The 23,362-nt window shown below is 45.1% G+C and overlaps 1 protein-coding gene across 1 annotated transcript in view; it reads left to right on the forward strand.

Annotated features, from left to right (window-relative positions):
- Positions 1-23,362, forward strand: part of LOC134446422 (glutamine--fructose-6-phosphate aminotransferase [isomerizing] 1) — a 56,086-nt gene that overhangs the window by 19,570 nt on the left and 13,154 nt on the right. Inside the window, exons 13-16 of the mRNA XM_063195794.1 lie at positions 6,851-6,971; positions 7,609-7,766; positions 20,033-20,147; positions 21,080-21,207. Coding sequence (XP_063051864.1) covers positions 6,851-6,971; positions 7,609-7,766; positions 20,033-20,147; positions 21,080-21,207 — 522 coding nt within the window. The remainder of the gene's footprint in view (positions 1-6,850; positions 6,972-7,608; positions 7,767-20,032; positions 20,148-21,079; positions 21,208-23,362) is intronic.

The raw sequence follows: 23,362 nt of genomic DNA on the forward strand, positions 1-23,362 counted from the left end.
CTGTAACCTTCCCTCTGTCCAGCCGAAGTGCATTCGCAAACCAGGAAGCAATTTAAATGAACAGAAGTCCCGTCATCGAAAAAGTACTTACGGGGGATGTTTTTCACAATTTCTCAGCGTGTAAACTTTTCATCTAAGGCCCTGTGAAATCTAATAAAAGTAACACTCTGCATGTCCAGGTGCATTCGCAATTAACATTGGGATCATTTCACGTGAAATCAGACACTTTGGGACCCGACCGACACGGATTTCAATCATACTTGTTGTGCCTGTTTAGTAGCAAGGTAGCTCCCCAGAACTGCATTTTTGTGAATCTGACCCCAATATTAAGGGAGAAACAGACTAGCATAGGTTTACATGTGAGGGTAGGACACTATGCATTCAGCCTTGATTATATCAGTCAGTGTGAGCCACAAAAGGATGTCTGAGGTGTTGTTTGAAAGCTCTTTTCTGGCTCTACAAATTACTCAAACAGCATGGAATACAACAACCTTCAGAATATGAATTATGATACATTGAAAAATTAAAAATTGAATATCAAAAAAACTTATATTTTAAAATGGCTGGTTTCTTGTCTAAACATAGCCTGTAAGGTCATAAACAACACCTGAAAATTGGGTGTTTGGTTCTTTATTCATTTCAGAGATAATGGGACATAAAGGTTGAAATGAGTTGTAATGAAGTAGTAATAGAGTAGTGTCAGTGACAGGGCTGGACTGGCCATCTGGCATAACAGGCATTTTCAGGGTGGGCCCTGGACCCATGTCGGTCTCTATTCCAGGTACTCAAAAACTACACGGCTTCTGCCCATTGTCAATGGACACAGTGGAAGCTAGACCATTTTAAGCATTCAGAGAAGGCAGGGTTGAAAGAATAAGCTCAGTGAAGGATTTTTAAAAAATGTTCAAGCATGAAAGGGTATGTTGTCGCTGTAAATGATGGCAACGAGTGGCTAGCATGTGTTGAGGGATGTATGCCGAGCACTGGAGAGGTGAAACTGAACTTCCTGCATCCTCATGGATCATCTCCATCCTTCACATATTCCGATAGACATGCTGTCATGTGCTATTACTAGAGTCTCATTGTCTCTGAGATGAATAAAGCGTTTCAGGTGTTGTTCATGACATTGCAGGCTATGTTTAGACAAGGAACTGGCCGAATGCATAGTGTCCTACCCTCATATGCAAACCTTCGCTAGTCTGTTTCTGCCTTAATATTGGTGTCAGATTCACACAAATGCAGTTCTCTGGTGCTACCTTACTACTAAACAGGCACAGCAAGTATGATTGAAATCCGTGTCGGTCGGGTCCCAAAATGTCTGATTTCACGTGAAATGACCCATTGGTCGCGCTGGTTTTTTATGTGGTAGCGTGTGTCCGTCTGTAAGGGAGCGAGCTATCCCTGTCTAACTACTTCTGATCCCTCGCAATTTTCATGCTCTGTTGTCATAGTTATTAAAAGCAGATTTTAAGAAGGACGAGGCTCGCGAAGGAAGCAACCTGTATGGCTATGGATACCCACACTGTTAAACTCTACTTCATTCAGTCACGACGGAGAAGCAACCAAGATGCTCCGTATTACATATGAAAACCGATTTAATATAATGCTTGCGAGCTGATTAGTGTGCATTATGAAGACTTTTTTTGCACGGTGAGTGTTTATATTTCTTCCGTCTAACCGGCTTCTCACAAGGAGGCTTGGATGGCTTCATGGAAATAATAGCTAGGCATATTATTTGGCTTCGGGTCGATAATGCCGTTAGCACAAAAACAATTAAATGAGAGGGGTGGGGGGGATGCATTGGCCACGGTGTAGTACGGGGGCGTTGCCTGAGGACACGAGTGGATGGAAAATTAACTCCCTTGCGCATGGTCATTGGTCAGTGGGTGCGATGGATACAATTTCCGTACTCCGCAAAATCCGGAAACTCTGCGAAAATGTGCCGAAAGAGGATATCCGGTTGTCAGTGTTCAGTTTGTGGCCAAATTAACTGCAGCTGTTGGTCTGCAGTAATTGCTGGGGGTAATTAAGGACAGCTGACAAACATTCACGCTGTCCTATAACCTGTTCGATACTCCGACCCTCGCGGAAGTGGCATTGCATGCTTCCCTGATGCTTCCAATATTGACCGTAGAAGAAGAATAACATTTCCGTACTCCCCTCGCCATCATTTCGTACTACGCTGTTATGACGTCAGTAAGGCCTCCTGTCTCTACTCTCCTTGCTCATTCCTTGGTCAAGGACTGGAGCTTTAATTGCTTGACCAATTTCCAATGGCCTATTCCACTACTGTAGCCTAAAAACAGGCGGTAGAAAAGCCATGGTGATTTTTAAAGTGCGTGGGATAGATGTATAGCCTTCACATAACGGTAAATAGTTACAGAGAGGGCAACATGTCACAGTTGGAACTAGACTCGCCTGCTCAGAACTACGTCTGGGGCGATTCTAAAATCGACCCTGTTAGAACCAAAGATGGGTGGTGTAAAAATGGGTGGCCTTCAGTGACACACACACACACACACACACACACACACACACACACACACACACACACACACACACACACACACACACACACACACACACACACACACACACACACACACACACACACACACACACACACACACATCTTTCCTGTTGATCCAGCTACCCTACTGGCACCGCTGAGTGACGTATACACACACCGGTAACACTTTCTATGAAGCCCATATCCATAGCACCTTATGAGCAACTTATAGAATAGAATAGAATAGAATAGAAAGCCTTTATTGTCAGTATACAAAGTATACTGAGATTGTAGCTTCCCTACGAAGTGCACAGTCCTTTATAGATGAGCATTGTCCAGTAAGTGTGTGTTCATTGTTGTAACAGCTTTGGGGAAGAAGCTGTTCTTCATCCTATTGGTTCTGGCTGGCAATGCCTTGTAGCGCCTGCCAGAGGGCAACAGTGTGAAGAGATGAAAGCCAGGATGTGTGGGATCTTTAATGATACTCCTGGCTCTACTTACGCAGCGTGAGTTGTAGATGGTGGGTATGGGAGGCAGGGGGCAGTCTGTGATTTTTTGTGCTGTTTTGGTCACTCTCTGCTGTCTCTTCCTGTCAGCCTCAGTGCAACTTGAGTGCCACACTGACACTGCGTAGGTCAGCAGGCTCTCTATGGTGGAACGGTAAAAGGTCACCAGCAAGCTTGAGTCTAACTGTTCTTTCTTAAGTACTCTGAGGAAGTGCAATCGCTGCTGGGCCTTTTTTACCAGAGCCGAGGTGTTAGTCGACCAGGAGAGATCAGCGGAGATGTGTACACCTAGGAATTTAAATGAGCTCACTTGCTCTACACGTTCTCCATTGATGTACAGGGGGGCAGGAGCATCTTTGTTCCGCCGGAAGTCCAGGATGAGCTCCTTCGTCTTGGAGATGTTTAGGGCCAGGTTGTTGGATGCACACCACTCTCCAAGTTTCAGGACCTCATCCCTGTAGGCCTCCTCCTTTCCCTCGGTTATCAGCCCCATAATGCGCATCATAATCATAGTGAATTATACACTCATAACGCTTCATGATGGAGTATATCAACAGTCATGAATAACTATACATCTAGCTTATAATGCATTATAAATCTTAGGGTGTTTTGAGTGCTCGTGAATGGTTATAAACTACAGGCAGTGAAGGGGCTTATAATACATTATAACTGTCATAATGCACTATGATTAATTATGATGCACATAATAAGTTGTTATAAATGTGCTCATAATGCGCTATAGATATGGGCTTCAAGTGTTACCCAAATTCCTTCCAGTTTCCACATCTATATTCAATATTGTCTGTCATTTTAATTTTGGCACCCCATACCACCACCACCATCAATCACTCTCCAAACCAGGCAACTGTTTATGACGCCTGGATTTATTATTACATTTCCTTCCAAGGAACATGATGACAAGCCCGTATCAAGATTTGTATGTCATTTGCAACCCATACACACACACACACACACACACACACACACACACACACACACACACACACACACACACACACACACACACACACACACACACACACACACACACACACACACACACACACACACACACACACACGCACACACACACACACGTGCGCTGCCTTCTAGGCGTCAATGGTTTGACATCTGTCTTTCATCGTTTTTTTTTTTTTTTAGCTGCGCTGATTTTCATGTTACAGATGTCCCTCTTAAAAGTAATTGATTTTCTTTGCATTTCATTAAGCTGTCAGCCAGTCAGTATTCATCAAGCGCCTTGTGATGAATTACTATAGCTACAGGGGCCACTCCCTTTTGTGGGGTTAGATGCCTTGTGTAAGGGCCTTTCTATGTACAGCCCAAGGCATGGAAGTAAGAGTTTCCATTTTTATGCAAATATGGTGATTGAGACTTTGACACACAGATCACTATTGACGTAGTTAGTTCCAATAGTATTCCAATAGTCTCTAGTGGAAAGAAAGCCTAGAATTATTTGAATATACTTCATGTCACCAACCGATTTCCTGTACCGCAGCTGTCACAGCTCTGAACTCCATGTCTCTGTGTACAGCTATGTACTGTACAAGGGTGCAGGAGAGCACACACACACACACACACACACACACACACACACACACACACACACACACACACACACACACACACACACACACACACACACACACACACACACACACACACACACACACACACACTTCTTACTAGTTGAAGAATCATGCCATCTCATCCCAAGTTCCTGCGATCAGCTCTGGGCTTTAGGCATTAGGCCGCAGCTGTTCCCAATTCCCCATTAGATCAGAGGATCGACAATGGGGGAGTTGCATGTTTGTGGGCAACAGCATGGCAACGCTTCAAAGCGAGACACTTAAGTGGCGTCTTCACGATACGGTTCCCCCGAAATTGTTTTGGCCTATTTGGGTCAGTGTGTGTGGCATGCTGACAATGCCATTGGTGTGGGCAGTAGGCAGTTATACATGTATAAGTATGCATACTGTATCCGTAGAAGTGGCTAACCACTAAAACGGTATGTATACATGAGACATGCTAGGTTTTTCTACACAGCTCTGGTTTACAATGGCATACAGTAGCATTACATTTTGCATTGCATTACACACGCTTTTTAACCAAAGTGAATTATAATCGAGGACATAATCATAGCCAACATCACTAGCAAATTAAAATATACAGAACAATAAGTCCAGATGCTAAGTGGGGTTAGTTTTAGCAAAATTGCTTCAAATATTTTTTTAAAAGTAGCATTTGGTGAATTTGGATGAGGAAATGATAACACACTCTTGAATATGGTTTCAATTCAGTGTGTTTTGTACAGCCAATAGGCGTTTAGTGTGCAATGCGTATTTGTACTTAAAGGTTTCCATACCGCTTTCACAATGCCATATTACTGTAGGTCAGTGCTGTTGTGATTTGGATGTGAGGAGATTAATTGGCACGCTCTAGCATACAGTATACAGATGACTCATGCTGCTGGGTGTCTTGGATTCCTCTCGGATCAATGAAGTATCTGTATTCTACTAACATGCCTGCAAAGCGTTCATGTGGGGTAACTTTCATTAGGTCCCGAGCCCTGGCATTAGAGATGAAGCAACTGTGATCAGTGAGGTTGTGGAAACGGTTGAATAATGGTGGTCCTAAATTGGAAGCGGCCGATGCCAGTTTTGAAGACAGAATGTCGTGGCCAAATTTAAAATTCGATCTCTCTCATGCTGGCGTTACGGGACACACTTAATTACAATGGTGTTCCTGTCTGATTGACTCGGTTTTAATTGTCTTTACCGGTTCAAATTGTAGGCATGCAAACTCTGTATCCTGAGGATACCCGTTCCTGACTTGAATAGTGCCGAAATAAATTAGGGGCGGATTGGGAGACGGTGAATGCAAGACAGAAAAAAAGTTGAGTTTAAATTCACGTGGTGGTCTTGTTTAGGGCTCACACTTGTGTTATTATCAAATGCCCTATCAAATACCCAATGCTAAATAAAACATGCAATTTGCTGACTGTATTTCTACTACTACTAAAACTTGGGGAGGGACAAGCACGGAAGCACAAACAGACGCACAAACACAGGCAGACGCTGCTCTGCAAAAGCAGTGCTATACTGCCCCCCGCATTCCGAATGGCCACAGGGTGTAATGACCACGGTACGCTGCCACGGTACGGTAATGTTGTGAGCAGATTGAAGTGACACCATCTGTAGTATATCCCCAAAACGCGGAGATACAACACTTTCAAGATGGCTGAATCCAAAATGGCTGAATTGTTTGGCCCATAACTTCTGACTGGGTGGATGGATTTTTTCCAACATTTCTTTTAGCTTTGTTTTCTCAATAGTAGTTTCTATTGAGATTCAGAGATTCTGGTCATGATTAAGCAGAACATGCGCACACACACACACACACACACACACACACACACACACACACACACACACACACACACACACACACACACACACACACACACACACACACACACACACACTATTGTAATGAAAAGTGAAAGCCCAACTGGGAAACTCCAACTCCCATTGTCATTGTGACACAGCACTCCACAGCACACAAGTGAATGGGGAAGGGGTTAGAGCACTGGTTAATTACTCCCCCCACTAACCTGGCTGGTCCGGAGTCGAACTGGCAACCTGGCTGGTCTGATGCCCTAATCGCTTACCCATGACTGCCTTTGTCTCCAACTATCAGACTGACCAGGTGCTGGAGGAGATAAGTTTACTAAGCTTCCTGTTATGGTGGAGTTGAACACGCCACACACACTCACACACTCACACACACTCAGTACTATTATCAACTCTGTCCCCAGACTCGTCAGGTGCTGGAGGAGTTGACTGAGCTTCCCGTCATGGTGGAGCTGGCCAGTGACTTCATGGACAGAAACACGCCTGTCTTCAGGGACGACGTCTGCTTCTTCATCAGCCAATCAGGTAACACCAATCAGTCCAGTCAGTGAGTCTGTTACCTCCAAATACGCCTGTTCATTGTTAAGTCATTGTTAAATCATTGTTAAAAACAATGAAATAAAAAGAAATTACCAAATCAGATCTGGTTATAACAATCTCACTGTAGGGGATTTTGTCTCTTTGGATTAGCTGTTCCATACAAGGTCTTTGTTGGTAGGGCATCTGGGATTCCTGGGAATCCTATAACCCCATAGGTTTATTTTAGGAGATGTTGCAGATATACTGTACACGTAAAGTAAGTAAAGTACGTCTGTAATGTTGTAGTTCTTTAATCAATGCAGTGTGCAGTATGATGTATGAAAATATGTGCCAGATTCTGCTGGCCAGGTTACCACACTGAATGACCAGGCAATAGACCAGATATCTATGTCTAGTGTATTGTAATGTGTGAATGCTTCTCTACCCCACCAGGTTTTCTAGTGTAGTGTAGCCAGGGGTGTATTAATGCACAATGCTAAATCTGGCTGTCTATGTAATTTTGACGCAAAATTTGCCTTCCACTGGGGCCATCAGCAATCTGTACCATAGTGGCTCAGAGCTATCTTAATCCGTCCCTGATTGTAACGTGTGAATGCTGTTCTGCCCTGCCCTGCCCTGCCAGGTGAGACGGCCGACAGCCTGATGGCGCTCCGCTACTGTAAGGAGCGCGGTGCTCTGACTGTGGGCATCACCAACACCGTGGGCAGCTCCATCTCCCGGGAGACTGACTGCGGCGTACACATCAACGCCGGTCCCGAGATCGGAGTGGCCAGCACCAAGGTGAGGAGCAGAGAAGCAGAATAGAACAGAAAAGAATGGAATTGACTATTAAGATCAGAGTGGCCAGTACCAAAATGACAATATGGTGAATAGAATAAAAAGGGATAAATCCATAAGTAGGCAGAATAGAATAGAATATTTGAAATTGACAAGACTAGTTTACAGACTAATTTTGAGATCAGCACCAAGGTGAGAACATGTTGGACAGATTAGAGTAGAATATCGGGCAGCCATGGTCTATTGGTCAAGGAGATGAGTTCTTGATCTGAGGGTCACAGGTTCAAATCCCACCCATCCACTCCATGGCTGATGTGCCCTTGAGTAAGGCCCCTCACCCCACACTGCTCCAGGGACTGTAACCAATACCCTGTAAAATAACTAAGTCGCTTTGGAGGAAAGCGTCATCTGTGTAATCTGTAATGTAATGAGGAAACTTGATGGAATATAAAGAGATAAGATTGTCCAGCATCAAGGTGAGAACCAGATGGGAAAAAAATAAAGGTGCTCTGTGTAAAATTTTTAGCAGTTCATTTACAGAATTCATGCTGCCCATTCATAAATGTTACCTTTTTCATACTTACCACCACCATCAAATTCTAAGTATTCATTATGACTGGGAAAATGGCACTTTTCATACATGAAAAGAGGGATCTTCTCTATTGTCCGCCATTTTGAATTTCCAGAAATAGACATTTTTAGCTGCAAAACTTACTTAAACTTTGGTCATACTAGTAAGTATTTGTTCATTAGTTAGTAAATATTCAGGAAAAGATCAAATTTGGCTGTAGACATCACAGTTTCAGTTATGAGCAGCATAGTTGCAATACCTACTCTGGCCACCATCCTACACAGTGCACCTTTAAACAGAATAGATTTTAGCAACCATACAGTAAATAAAGTGTGAACCAAATAACCATACAGAATAGAAATCAGCAGTACTAAGGTGTGAACCATGGATACAGGATGGTATGAACACAAGCCTTTCATTCAAAGGTAAGCACTGTGGCACATTTAGCCATGCTACTTCTCCAGACAATGTTGGTTGGTTGTGAAAAAGCTTACAACAAGGCAAGACCTGGCTAGAAGCCAGACGACTCTGGGTGGATTTCAGGGAAGTTTCTGCGTAATGTATTTTGAGAAGCTTTCTCTTAACTTAACCTCTGCAGTTACCACCTGTGAAATATGATTACTGTGCTAGAGTTTGTGTGTGCGTATGTACAGTATGCATGTCTTGGGATGAAACCCCTCCCTAAACCCAGATGTCTGACAGGAATGGACACAACAGTTCAGTAGAACTCAAAACAGTTCAGTAGAACTCAAAACAGTTCAGCAGAACTCACAACAGTTCAGTAGAACTCAAAACAGTTCAGTAGAACTCAATGACTGTTCAAAGATGGCAAGAGATTCAAGGGAAATTCCAGCCAATTTCAACATGCAGTTGTATGATTCACACTACCATTGAAAGAACCTGAAGATTTAAAGAAAAAAGCTGCCCTTTCCAATATCCTTGCCAGCTAATAAGGGCATGGGTTTGTTTATTTACATCTTAACTAGGGATGCAGATTATTGATTCATTCATTAATTGTTAGTTGATTGACCTTATCAGTCGATTTGAAGATCAATTGAGCAGCGTTCCCCACCACTGTCAAAAACAAGATGAAATTCTCAATTTAAGTTAATTTCTATTCATATTCTTTAATCCAAAGGTGATTGAAATGGTCCCACTCTTCACAGTGTGAAATGAGTAGAATAATGGCTGTGGTGGAAATGAAAGAGAGCCTCCACAATCCACACAAACAGTTGTCTGATGATGCCATTGTGCATGGAATGAATGTTGTGCGCAAAACCAGTATTTGTGGTCACTGATGGAGGTTTTGGCCATGTGGCTGTGACGCGGATGTAAACAAATCCGTTTTGGCTGTAACAATGGCAACGCGAACCACTGCGTTCCTAGATCTTCCCACTCTGGAACCCATTCTCCAAAATTATCGTTCTAGGTTACCCAGGACGACGGCATCATATAGCCAGGCCCCGCGAAAGACGAGCAAAGTTGTCATTTGCTGAGAAAAACATTCCCTTATAACCGACACATTAGTAAGTAAGGCTGTGACGCAGATGTAAACAAATCCGTTTCGCTGTAACAATGGCAACGCGAATGACAGCATTCCTAGATCTTCCTACTCTGTAACCCATTCCCCAAAAATATAGTTTAAGGTTACCCAGAACGCCGGCTACATATAGCCCGGACAGGCGAACGATAAAGCAAAATTATTAGTTGCAGTGAAAAACGTTGCTGTCTGGTCGAGGCCTTACCCTAATCACCAATGTGACGACACCCTGAAGTAATGTTAGCGTGTCCAGAGTGACGGACATGAGCCTGCCAATAGCTGTGTGTGTGTGTGTGTGTGTGTGTGTGTGTGTGTGTGTGTGTGTGTGTGTGTGTGTGTGTGTGTGTGTGTGTGTGTGTGTGTGTGTGTGTGTGTGTGTGTGTGTGTGTGTGTGTGTGTGTGTGTGTGTGTGTGTGTGTGTGTGTGTGTGTGTGTGTGTGTGTGTAAGAGACATGGCATGAGAGCAAGAGAATAGATGGACACATGCCAGCCTGAGCTCTCGAGCAATGTGTGTTTGTTATGTAGCCAGTGTAATCACCAATGCGAGCCCACAGGCCCACATGGCACACAGAGTTGGGAGAGACTAGCCTAGCGAGTCAGACCCGTACAGCAAAAAGCTGTACAAGGGTCTAGGTGAGCTGGAAGAGAGTGTGGGCGGGATAAACGGTTGTCTATCAAAATGCCTTGGCACTCAACGCCACGCAATAGGATGGTGGAACAACCAATCCCCACACACTTCTGTGTAACGTCACAGCTGTCTTTCAGAACGTACACGCGACACGCCCCTTTGTAGGTGAAGCGGCAACTTCGAGCCATCGTAGCAGTGAATGAGTGTTGATCACCACAGCCACAAACAAGTTTCCTAATAAATCGTGTCTTCACTTACACAGTTAAAAAATGCCTCGTTTTCAACCACATGGCCCTCCTTGATCAACCAGCGAAATGTTGAGCAATTTGGGGCTTGTTAAATGGTTATATTTATGATTGTTGTCAACATGGCATGTTCGGTGTTAGCTAGCTAGCTGTATACCCATAACTAATACACGGCTGGATACTAGCTCTGTGTAATTGACGACAGGTTGGCTAGCCGCTAGCTCGGTAGACTAGGTGTCATTCCCATCTATTTAGTAAGCTACTTAAAGACTTTCAAAGCTCCCAAATGTCTCGTTTTTAATGACATGGATCTTATTAGAATTTGGGGCAGGCATATAATACAAGGCTGGATACCTAGCTCTGTGTTATTGACGACAGATTAGCTAGCCACTAGCTTGGTGGACTAGGTGTCATTCCCATCTATTTAGTAAGCTACTCAAAGACTTTCAAAGCTCCCAAATGTCTCGTTTTTAATGGCATGTGTCTTATTAGAAATTGGGGCAGCAATTTCATTCTACACCTACAGTAGTGGTGTGATAATAGCGTGTGACTATCTGGTTCTGTAAAATGCTCAAATTAGCTTACCGAGCTAGCTTAAAATATCGAATGATCAAACGGTAATGTGTTGTGATCTATTTGTGTCCGATAAGTTCATTGTGTATTATTACATCAATCCATGTCAGCCACGAAATGTATTATCATCCAGGCTTTTTAAATTAAGTAAACACTTTTGTGCTGTAGGTAGCACGGACGGCCACCATGTTTCTTCTAAGAAAGTTTCCCATTTACTAGGTAGCCCGGCCCCCCTCGCGATTTGATTGGCCCTGTCACCGGATAACTTTCAGCCTCGCAAAACGACCGGGGTCTGCTAGACTGCCCTCGGGAGCAAATTCAATACGCGGTCGCTAGGGGCGTCTAGATTTCTAGGCTAGAGATGAGGTGCAGTTTGGGGATATTACTTTTGGTGCATGTGTGATTGATGGTAGACTAGGTGCAATGAGTGACATTATTCTTAAAGAGAGGTTTTGGTATTTCCAGAATGGCTCAGTGAGGTAATCGCCATGGCGACACAGCAGTGCATCTGGGCCTCATTGGCATCATGGGACGCACTTTAGTTTACCATGGCATGTGCAGCACCATAAAATCACATTACTCCAGATGGAATAAGCCTTGTGTTTGCGTGCGTGTGCGTGGGAATGGGAGCGTGTTTGTGTTTTTTGTTTTCATTTTCTTTAGTGTTCAGTTTAGCCTGTGCGTGTGCGTGCGCGCGCGCGTGTGTGTGTTTGTTTGTGTGTGTGTGTGATGTAACTTGCAACAATGCATCATTGTTCTCTGCTGCCCAAAATTTTAAGTCCTGTACGTGTGTTGTGCATGTGTAAAAGTTTTTAGTGTAATGATTGTGTGTGCATGTGCTAAGGTCTTGCTCTGGTGTGTGTGTGTGTGTGTGTGTGTGTGTGTGTGTGTGTGTGTGTGTGTGTGTGTGTGTGTGTGTGTGTGTGTGTGTGTGTGTGAGAGAGAGAGTGAGAAAGTCTTGTATTATAATGAAGTCCTGCTGACAATGCCACATTCTAGAAGTCCTACCTCACTCCACAGTCTGGAGTCAGTCAGTGAGACAGGGCCTCACAGACACGCTCACCCGCCCCCCCCAAAGCCCCCGCTACGATGGTGACAAAACGCCTATGGCCGTCTCCCGTCTTGCATTCACATCAATCTTGTTGTCTGTGTGCGTGTGTGTGCATGAGTGAGTGGGAACCCCCTGGAGCTGCTAACGTTTGTGGTTAGGTGATTCGGCGACAGACAGATAGCTGACTTTCTGTGGCAAATTCGACTGACACACACATACATACGCACACAAATATACACAAGTATACACACCCTTATTCTGTCTTTGAGCACTGCCAATTTTTTGCTGTGTATAGGGCGTGTGCCGAAGGTTACAATCAGGGTTTGGAATGGTCCTGGCGCAAGATACACACACACACACACACACACACACACACACACACACACACACACACACACACACACACACACACACACACACACACACACACACACACACACACACACACACACACACACACACACACAGCTGGAACTGTGATTTCCCCATCCAAAGCCATCAAGGCCTGATTTTCTAATCTCTTTCTCCCCTGCCCAACTCAAACCCCCAACCCCACTCACCCAACCTCCCCTCCACCCTCTCTAAAAACACGTGAACCCCTAGACCCTAGGCCCCATCCCAAAACATACACACGCACAGGTACACACACACACTACTTGACATAGTTCCATAGGAGTGGCCTGGATCAATTTGGAAAGGTTCGTTGCCAGGGCTTGTAGGGGGTGCTGGGTGGGACGGGACAGAAGAACTGGAGGTAAAATGACTCATTATGGGGCAACTAAGCATTGCATTGCATTGCGTGTGTGTATGCACACTCTCAGTAAAGCTATTTTGCAGATGAAGTCATTTGGGCTGTCAGCACCATAAAAGTCATGTAGTGTAGCGTTGAGCAGAGTGGAGCCATAGCTAGCTGCTCCATACATTACGCCAGCACTCTACTGGATATGCTGCAGTTTAACATCAGGAGGGAGTGGTGGTGATGAGAGAAGGTTGCTGCGCAGAACAGCCAGCGACACTGTCAATCCCATGAACATGGTTATTTTCCCTATATCAGAGATGTGTGTACGTGTGTGTCTACGTGTTTGTGTACGTGTGCGCACAGTTGCACACAGTTGCAGTAATAGGGGTGCTTCATTTGCTTTGCTGGAAGTCTGTGTAATGGACATGAAGTCATTTTAAAGTGCTTTATAAGTACATTTGATGCTGTTTTGTTTGGTACCATAGACTTGCATTGGTACACTTAATATGGCTATACTGTTAACTAGGCAATGCAAACACATAGAGAAAAATATATTCTCAGATTTTACCAGGGCTTAACTACATATGAGCAATCTCTTGAAATTAGGTGGACTCTTCTTTCCTCTTCCTGAAAGTAGTTATTGAGGACTGGGCAGATTTCCCACTGTGCCACATGGGAGATGGATCAAAGAGAGGATATTGCACTACTGTATGTGTACATCCAGAAACAAGCAAAGCAACCAAGTAGCCAAGGTCGTTGATTTTTTTTTGCCACGAATCCGCTGTATTTGCTCTGGACGTGATATTGATGTTTGATTTAGCTAATCGCTTGACAGCCTTGTCAGCCTGGGACATCTGAAGATTGAACATTCCGAATGGTTTACGCAGAAACAAGTCATAGCTCATTACCATAATATTAGCTGACTTTTAATCGCTGGAATTCGGTCTGATCACCGAATTCGCCCCCGCCAAATTTCTTTTGATTACTCAATTCGTCAACACTCCATAGAGAAATACTTACTTGCGTTGCTCTGGTTGCTTTGGTCGGTTTTGGTGAACACATACAGTTATACTTAGCTGATGTTTTTGTCCAATACGACTTATTAATTCGATACAGGCTATTTGAGTCCAGCTCCTGGCCTTGATCTTCTCCTGCAGCCTTTAGATTCCAAGACCAACTCCCTGGCCATTAGGACACGGCTGCATTAAGCCAGGCATACACTGTGCAATTTCGCTCGTGGGTATTAAGCTCCTGCTCACACTGCACGATGGAATTTCACTATTTAAAAGTTCACATCTCACGACTCACGTCCTCACACTATACGAGCCGACAGTCGGATGCGAGCCAAATGCTTCCACTGTGCGACGCGACAGGCATGTTTCCCCGGTCTGCAGAGGAGGGAACATGCGCACCTGAGGTGGAGATGAGGTCGCACTCAACAGCGAATCGCACGGCCCTATTAATGCGTGTGAAGTGTCAAATCGGGTCGTAGCACTGCTTTAACTGTGCGATTTACGCACAAGTCACGACCAGGATTTCAAACAGTTTTGATTTTCTTGCGACCCTGCGATTTCACAATCGTGAGGCGAAATCGCTTGTCGTTACCCCATGTACACTGCACGATGCGAGACTCACGATAGACCTGCGATTGAGCAAGAAATCGGCCCGACTCCCAAAAAGTCATGCGAGTGCCAAATTGTGCCAAATCCTGCCAAATCGGGCCAAAAGTCGCACAGTGTAAGCCCAGCTTTAGGTAGATAGACACATAGTGGTGTTTAGGAGACAGGGAGGATTGACTCTCTTGTGAGACAAGTAAGGAGACATGACTGATACAGGCTGACCAGAGTGGTATGGGTGCCCGTTCCCGCAACAGTTACGTCCGTAAATGAAGTACTTGCCTGCGAACCACCCGCATTCATACCGGGCTCTGAACTTTTCCGTATGTGACCATGTGTTACCTGGATGAACCTGCTGACGTCCACGTTGTCGTCGCGGTTCATACAGAAAAAACAGGTATTTCGCGGTTCCTGAACGCTCTGACTTGCGGTGTGAACACGCCAGCAGGTTCGAAATTAGGTGCGGGAACGGGCAGAGGCACAGTTCAATGTCAGCTTGAACGCGCCTTCAGAAGCAGAGGAGGGAGAGTGAGATGGAGAGCAGGACCAAGAGGGAGAGAGGGAGAAATGTAGAGAACAGGACCCAGAGAGGGAGACAGAGAAGGTACTCCGGCCAGCTCAGTCCAGTCCAGTAGGCGCCATGTTTTACTGCCTCTTTGGCTTGCCTCTCCCCCATTCCCTCAGAGTGTGTGTGTGTGTGTGTGTGTGTGTGTGTTCGTGTGTTCGTGTGTGTGTGTGTGTGTGTGTGTGTGTGTGTGTGTGTGTGTGTGTGTGTGTGTGTGTGTGTGTGTGTGTGTGTGTGTGTGTGTGTGTGTGTGTGTGTGTGTGTTCGTCTGTGTGTCTGTTTGTGTCTTTGTTTTCGACGCTTTGTGCATGTTGGCGTATACACAAATGTATCCAAATCTTTATAGGCCTAGATGATGCTTAAGCTTCAGTTTGTGTTAGTGTTCCGATGGCTGCATGCATTTGTGTTTATGATGTTGGCTATCCAGCTGCATATGAATGACTTAAATGAAATGGAATTGTGTCTGCGTGCGTGTGCGTGTGTGTGTGGATGTGTGGGTGTGTGCGTGTGTGTGTCTCCCGGTGTCTAAGTACAGCGTGTGCCTAACCCAGCACATGTCATGTTGTCAGGGGAGAAGTTGATGAAAGCACAATCAGCAGCATCAGCACCTCTGGTTGCCAGGCAATGTGCAGTCATTGTGTGTGTGTGTGCGATTGGCACCTGCCCATCACACACACACACACACACACACACACACACACACACACACACACACACACACACACACACACACACACACACACACACACACACACACGGGAGACTGAGGAGGAGGATACTGAGGTGATTGAGTTGTCAAGGCTTGGTCAGGGTAGAAGATCTGGCTCACTGTTCCATTGACACACACTCACGCACACGCACACACACACACACACACACACACACACACACACACACACACACACACACACACACACACACACACACACACACACACACACACACACACACACACACACACACACACAAACATCAGCATTACCATTCATCTGATGGGATCAGCGCGTGCACGTGCGTGTGTGAAGAGTGCACATGCCCTTGTCTTTGTATGTAATTGTGTGCATGTGTGTGGCTTTGTGCATAGACAAATGGCTCTGTGTCTTCACTCCACTCAAATTGAAAAAGTGTGTGTGTGTGTGTGTGTGTGTGTGTGTGTGTGTGTGTGTGTGTGTGTGTGTGTGTCGTGACGTCAATGCCGTTGTGTGTGTGTGTGTCTGTGTGTCTGTGTTGTGTGTGTGTGTGTGTGTGTGTGTGTCTGTGTGTCATAATGTCTTTCAATTGTGTATATGTATGTTAGCTGACTTCAAATTGAATGTGTGTGTCCTAGAGCTAATGTGTGCCCTGATGTGAAAGATGTATGTGGGCGGATATTGTTGTGTACACATCTAAGTATGTTTGGGATTTAGTTTAATTAGTTTGTCAGTGTGTTGTGCATTTCCGGACATCAATGACTTGTTTGTGTGTGTATATCTTTGTATTTGTCTATTCTGATGTCAGTAAATATGTACTCTGATCTCAAGGACTTGCGTGTGTGTGTGCGCATGTCTGTAATTAGTGAGTTTGTGTGCATGCACATCATATGTGCACGCCTGATTTTGACTTGTTGAATAGTCCACAGTTGGCACAACACGGCCTGTCACACCACATCACCTCCTGCCAAGCAATACATTCTGTTTGAATGGGTTTCTGTGCACGTGTGGCATTTTGTGTATGCTCGTGTGCGTGTGCGTGTGTGTGTCTGACACAATTGGCGAGTGTGTTCATGTCTGCCTAGGCGTCAGTGAATTTGTGTGTGTGTGTGTCTGTGTGTGTGTCTGACACTGACATCAGTGACTTAAGTGTATTCACATGTCTGCGAAAGATTTTGTGTGTGTGGGTTGGTTTGTATATGTGCGCTGAAGGACCTCTAACTAGCACCACAACAAAACTGCGTGTGTGCGTGCGCGTGCGTCATTGCCAGAGGGAAACCATTGATCAGGGTTTGTGAATGGGCTTGGTGTATCACAGATGAAAGCCACATGCTCATGAGGGGATAGTGAGCAGTGCAATGTCACCACCACTATGTTTTACACTCTTATAGTCACTTTAAAATGTACTGTATACAAAGGCCAAATCATACACACACACACACCACACACACACACACACACACACACCACACACACATTCCCCAAGGCGTGCTTGTTGAGAGCTGAGTGGCATGTCTGTTTTCTGTGCCAGTGACTGGGGACAGTGTGGTCACTCCATGACTAGCAGCACACATGCTAGTCTCCTTTGGTGTGACCTGCACCAAGGCCACAAATCTACACATACACACCACGCCATAAAGCTGAACATGCACACAAGCACACACTTCAGCAGTCTCTAGCTTAACACAAAATGTTTTTCTAAAAAAGTACAGCCTTTCTTTCCTTTTCAAACTTTTAGTACAGTAATCTGTATGCAGTCTTCTTTTTCTTCTTCTTCCTCTACCTCTTCCTCTTCTTCTTCCTCTTCTTCTTCCTCTTCCTCTTCTTCTTCTTCCTCCTCGGCACTGTCAGATTGATCTAGAACATTCCATGGCACTGTCCTCGACTGGGGGTACTTATTCATTTCAATCCCTGCTGTAATGTACCCACAGGCCCACACCGCACACAAACACACACACACCACTCGGCAGGGGTTTCTTACCACACCACCAGTCTGGGCAGTGTGTCATCATTTCAGTCTGGCTGTACAGTGGGGTTCCATGGGTTGCTTGCTTGGCCAAGTTGTATTGTTGAAGGCAGTATTTCAGCAGCTGGCATCCCACTGATGCTGCTGGGTGTGTTTATTGGTTGAGCCCTCGTGTGTGCGTGTGCGTGTGCGTGTGCGCGTGTGCGTGTGCGCGTGTGCGCGTGCTTGTGAATTCCAAACTGATTGGCACCCGTTTACAGCATAACACCCAGTCCCTTGTCTGCATGCACCCAACTCTGCACACTAATTTAAAATATCACACCATATCTACCCAGTCTTATAGTCCCATAATGCCCTATAATACCCCCTATCAACTTTTACCCAACGCTCACTACCCTAAAATATTACACTTGCATTACTCCGAAATTGGGTCGGACAGGTTTGCAAAAGCATAACAGAAAGCCTTGGACACCTCAGAGGAGAATGTGGGCAGTCATGATGTGTGTTTTGGCTCTCTCTTTTTGCTGAGTCCAGAGCGGGAACCTGTGAGATCATGCTCATTTGTGGTGGGCTATCTGGCGCCTTGCTGAAGCGTGTGTGCGTGCGTGCGTGCGTGGTACGTTTGATTTTCTACATACAGTATTTCAGCGGTTCCCAAAGTTTTTCCCCTGCGCACCCCCTTGTACATTTCCCCTTGTACATTTCAATGTGGTCCGCGCACCCCCTAAGCAAATATTTTGGTGTGCTGATAGCCACACAACTATGATTCACTGCACATTACACAGTTGTATTGGGGAATCATCTTTTCCAATAGTCTAGGAGAGGGGTGTCAAACTCATTTTGGTCCGGGGGCCGCATACAACCCATGTGGACCTCAAGCGGGCCGCATTAGTAACATCATCGCAAAAAAAACGTAAAGCAGAGGATTAGTGTTCAGTACTATCACGCTGTTAGTGTGTTGAATATGTAGAAAGCAATGCATACTGATAATCCTATGCAAACCTTCCTTGACTTCATTCATTCATTGCTAACGTTTTGGCAGAGGGTCTGGGGGTTTCCCCCCAGAAAATTTTGTGTTTCTTAGATCTGCATTCCTGCATTTTCACGCATTCTAACATCCCGTTTCCAGTTTCAGCTTAATAGGAACCAATACAAATCCAATTATATTTATTATTTAATTGCAACCAATACCAATACAATACGAATACGAAGTATTAACATTTTATCTCTATATATGAGGTCTATAATATTTGAGCTTTATCAAATGCCTGTTACAGTACAAATTCACCATTTATAATAGAAGTGTGATGTGCACTTTACTACATATATACAGTACAACAGAGGGACCATTGGGTTAATGTCATGCAGGTCTCGATTTTGCCCCGAGGGGCGTAATTGCGCATTTCGGTTATTTCATTCCAAAAAAAAATAAATAAATAAAAAGTAAAAAAAAATAATAATAAAAATAAATAAATAAATAAAAAGTTTAAAAAAAAAAAAAAAAAAATTTTTTTTTTTTTACATCCGGGCCGGATGGAACACTCTGGCGGGCCGGATGCGGCCCGCGGGCCGTACGTTTGACACCCATGGTCTAGGAGTTAAACTACACTTCAGATGGACCCTTCCAGCATACAATTCACCATACAATTAAAAACTACTTCATGTTCATTAATGCTGTATAAAAACTCACATATCCACCAAGGCTCTATTTAGCTCGCACACCCCCTTATGGCAGGCTGCGCACCCCCAGGGGTGCACGCACCCCAGTTTGGGAAAGCCTGCAGTATTTGGTCATGATGCATCGAGCCAGTATTTAATAAAGGCTTATTAATGAGAGGATTGCCTCAAAACCTTTTCATATTTTTATAACTTTTTTGACTTAAGCAGTTTGTGACTTTGACACTTAAACATTTTCCATCTCCTTTTATGGTCATGGTCATTTGTGTTGAAGTATGAAGCGCCTGGCTTAACTCCTGTGTGTGTGTGTGTGTGTCTGTCTGTCTGTGTGTCTGTCTGTCTGTCTGTCTGTCTGTCTGTCTGTCTGTCTGTCTGTCTGTCTGTCTGTGTCTGTGTGTGTGTTCCGCAGGCTTACACCAGTCAGTTCGTGGCCCTGATCATGTTTGCCCTCCTGATGTGTGCTGACCGCATCTCCATGCAGCCGCGCATGAAAGAAATCATCCAGGGCCTCAAAATACTGCCAGGTAACACACACACACACACACACACACACACACACACACACACACACACACACACACACACACACACACACACACACACACACACACACACACACACACACACACACACACACACACACACACACACACACTACTGAGAGGGGAGGTAGACGAACAGAGTGAGGAATGGAGAGAGAAGGAGAGGGAGTGATGTTTAGTGTCCACTAGCTCATGCTCTGCTTCCCAAGCTGACCACACACACACACACACACACACACACACACACACACACACACACACACACACACACACACACACACACATACAGTGTGAGTCCCTGCCTCCTCCTTCTGATGGACCTGCCCCACCGGGACTTACTGTAGCACTGAATACAAGCTCTGGTCCCACCCCATATCATCTCATCCCCAGTGCTATTTGCCACAGGCGGTAGAAGGGAGTTGACCAATGTTTTCTTAGGATTCTTCTCTTCTCTTCTCTTCTCTTCTCTTCTCTTCTCTTCTCTTCTCTTCTCTTCTCTTCTCTTCTCTTCTCTTCTCTTCTCTTCTCTTCTCTTCTCTTCTCTTCTCTTCTCTTCTCTTCTCTTCATATTTGTTGACGTTGAAACATTTGTCCTGGATTAATGCTCTAACCTCATATGATCCAGAACTGCAATGAGTAACACACACACACACACACACACACACACACACACACACACACACACACACACACACACACACACACACACACACACACACACACACACACACACACACCTACACACACACACACACCTACACACACACACACACCTACACACACGCCTACACACAAACACACGCACACTCAACACACTGCACACACAAATACACATACCATGTCATGCCTTTCCTCTCTGATCTCTGCCCTGTCCTCTGGCGTGCGTGTGTTTGTGTTTGTGTTTCTGTTTATAGACCTGATTAAGGAAGTACTGAGTCTGGATGACGAGATCCATCGGTTGGCCACAGAGCTGTACCAGCAGAAGAGTGTGCTGATCATGGGCAGAGGATTTCACTACGCAACCTGCCTGGAGGGAGCTCTGGTTAGTCACACACACACACACACACACACACACACACACACACACACACACACACACACACACACACACACACACACACACACACACACACACACACACACACACACACACACAACATACATTTGTATAGAGCACATTTGAGCATGCACCCTCATACACACTTTCCCATATGTTATGTTCGCATTAGATATGGGAACTATTTTTAGCTATATTACAGGGACTACTTTATGATATGCGCATTGATACTTAACATACATGTTACCTAGAGTAATAACACCATTATAATAGAGTAGTGTTATGCCAAGCAATGACTGCGCATTGTAATAATATTCCCAAGTACCCAGTAAAGGCAACGTTTACTTAACTTTGGTGTCCGAGTGAATTATGTATGTTGTGAAAGTGACGAGCACAACACCATAGTGCATACTTCTCCATGCGCACTAGTCTTTTAAGCCCAATGAAAAATGGAAAAGAGAAGACCATTCTTTGTGCGTTCTTCCCCTCAATTTACCCCTCTTTGGGCAACGCACTTCGCCTCTCTTTACCCCGACAAAAAATGAAGTGTTTGTGTAGAATCAAAACAAAAGGCAGGCAGATGATGAGGGAGAAGGAAGCTTTACTGATGAAGATGTTTGCGCCCCGGGCCACGAATTCCAGCCGTCACGTCTCCAGCAGCTTACAGCAGAGCTACCCATGATTCCACGCGGCTCCTCTAACGTCCACATGCGGAGCAGCTGTGCAAATGTTTTTGACTCTGCCCTGCTATCGCTCTTGCTCCTTGCCGTTTTCTCTCCTGCTTTCTCTTTCATCTCTCCATCTCTCACTTCCTCTTTCAATCTCTCTGGCGTTTTCTCTGTCTTGCTTACACTCTCTCTATATGCCTCTCTCATGCACACGCTCTCTCTCTCTCTCTCTCTCCCTCTCTCTCTCTCTCTCTCTCTCTCTCTCTCTCTCTCTCTCTCTCTCTCTCTCTCTCTCTCTCTCTCTCTCTCTCGCTCTCGCTCCCTCTTCTGCTCTTGAGCCAGCTGATTCCTCTCATTAGTTCAGTGCTGTAGGAGTTGTGTTGATTAGTTAATCCAGATGCTTCAGTCAGCACACACACACACACACACACACACACACACACACACACACACACACACACACACACACACACACACACACACACACACACACACACACACACACACACACACACACACACACACACACACACACACACACACACACCACAGAAGAGTGTCTGTCCAGATGCTTAAGATGAGGTCGCTCACAACTCTTCCCCGAATTGTAGATAAGCTATTAAGTTTGGGTGTGTTGGCCATCAGGTGGTGTGTGTGCATGTGTGTGTATACGCATGTGTACAAGTTGATCACATCTACTCTATTTTTCCTACAGGCCATGTATTCAGAGTAGGCAGTTAAACCCAAAATTCCACCCATTTTCCCCTCTTGTGTTCCATTTGAGGACGTGTATAAAGTTAAGATATGGAGCCCATGTCAGTCGCCACCTCCTACGCTATCCCATAACGCTCCTTTTTGTTCATTTGGTCGTCATGGTGTCTCTGTAACTGACTCGGTTAAACGTTGGTGTTCCAAAGGCAGCCTCATTTACCTTCTGACAGCTAGTTCTCTCTCTCTCTCTCTCTCTCCCTCTCTCTCTCTCTCTCTCTCTCTCTCTCTCTCTCTCTCTCTCTCTCTCTCTCTCTCTCTCTCTCTCTCTCTCTCTCTCTCTCTCTCTCTCTCTCTCTCTCTCTCTCTCTCTCTCATGAGACAGAGATAATGGGGTTTTCTTTGGCCTGCACCTGTTTGCTCTGCTTCAGGTTACCCAGCCTGCCGCTCCACTCCTCTGTATCTGCCATTGGGCTCCCTATCCATCTCTTTTTCCATCTCTCTTTCTCTGGTGCCATTACTTTCTCTGGTGCCATTACTTTCTCTGGTGCCATTCCTCTTTTGCACACGTACGCTCGTTCTTTCTTTTCCCTGCTCCACTCTTTAAACACCTGGATCTTGATTTTTTTCACTATCCTTTTTTCTTTTGCCATACATTCCTCTAATTTCTTTCTGCACTCTCTGTCACTCTCTCTCTCGGTGTCCCTCTCTCTCTTTCCCTCTGTCTGCCTGTCTTGCTCTCGCTCTCTGTCTTTCTCCACCTC

Source organism: Engraulis encrasicolus, chromosome 3 (assembly GCF_034702125.1).
Source record: "Engraulis encrasicolus isolate BLACKSEA-1 chromosome 3, IST_EnEncr_1.0, whole genome shotgun sequence".
NCBI lineage: Eukaryota > Metazoa > Chordata > Actinopteri > Clupeiformes > Engraulidae > Engraulis > Engraulis encrasicolus.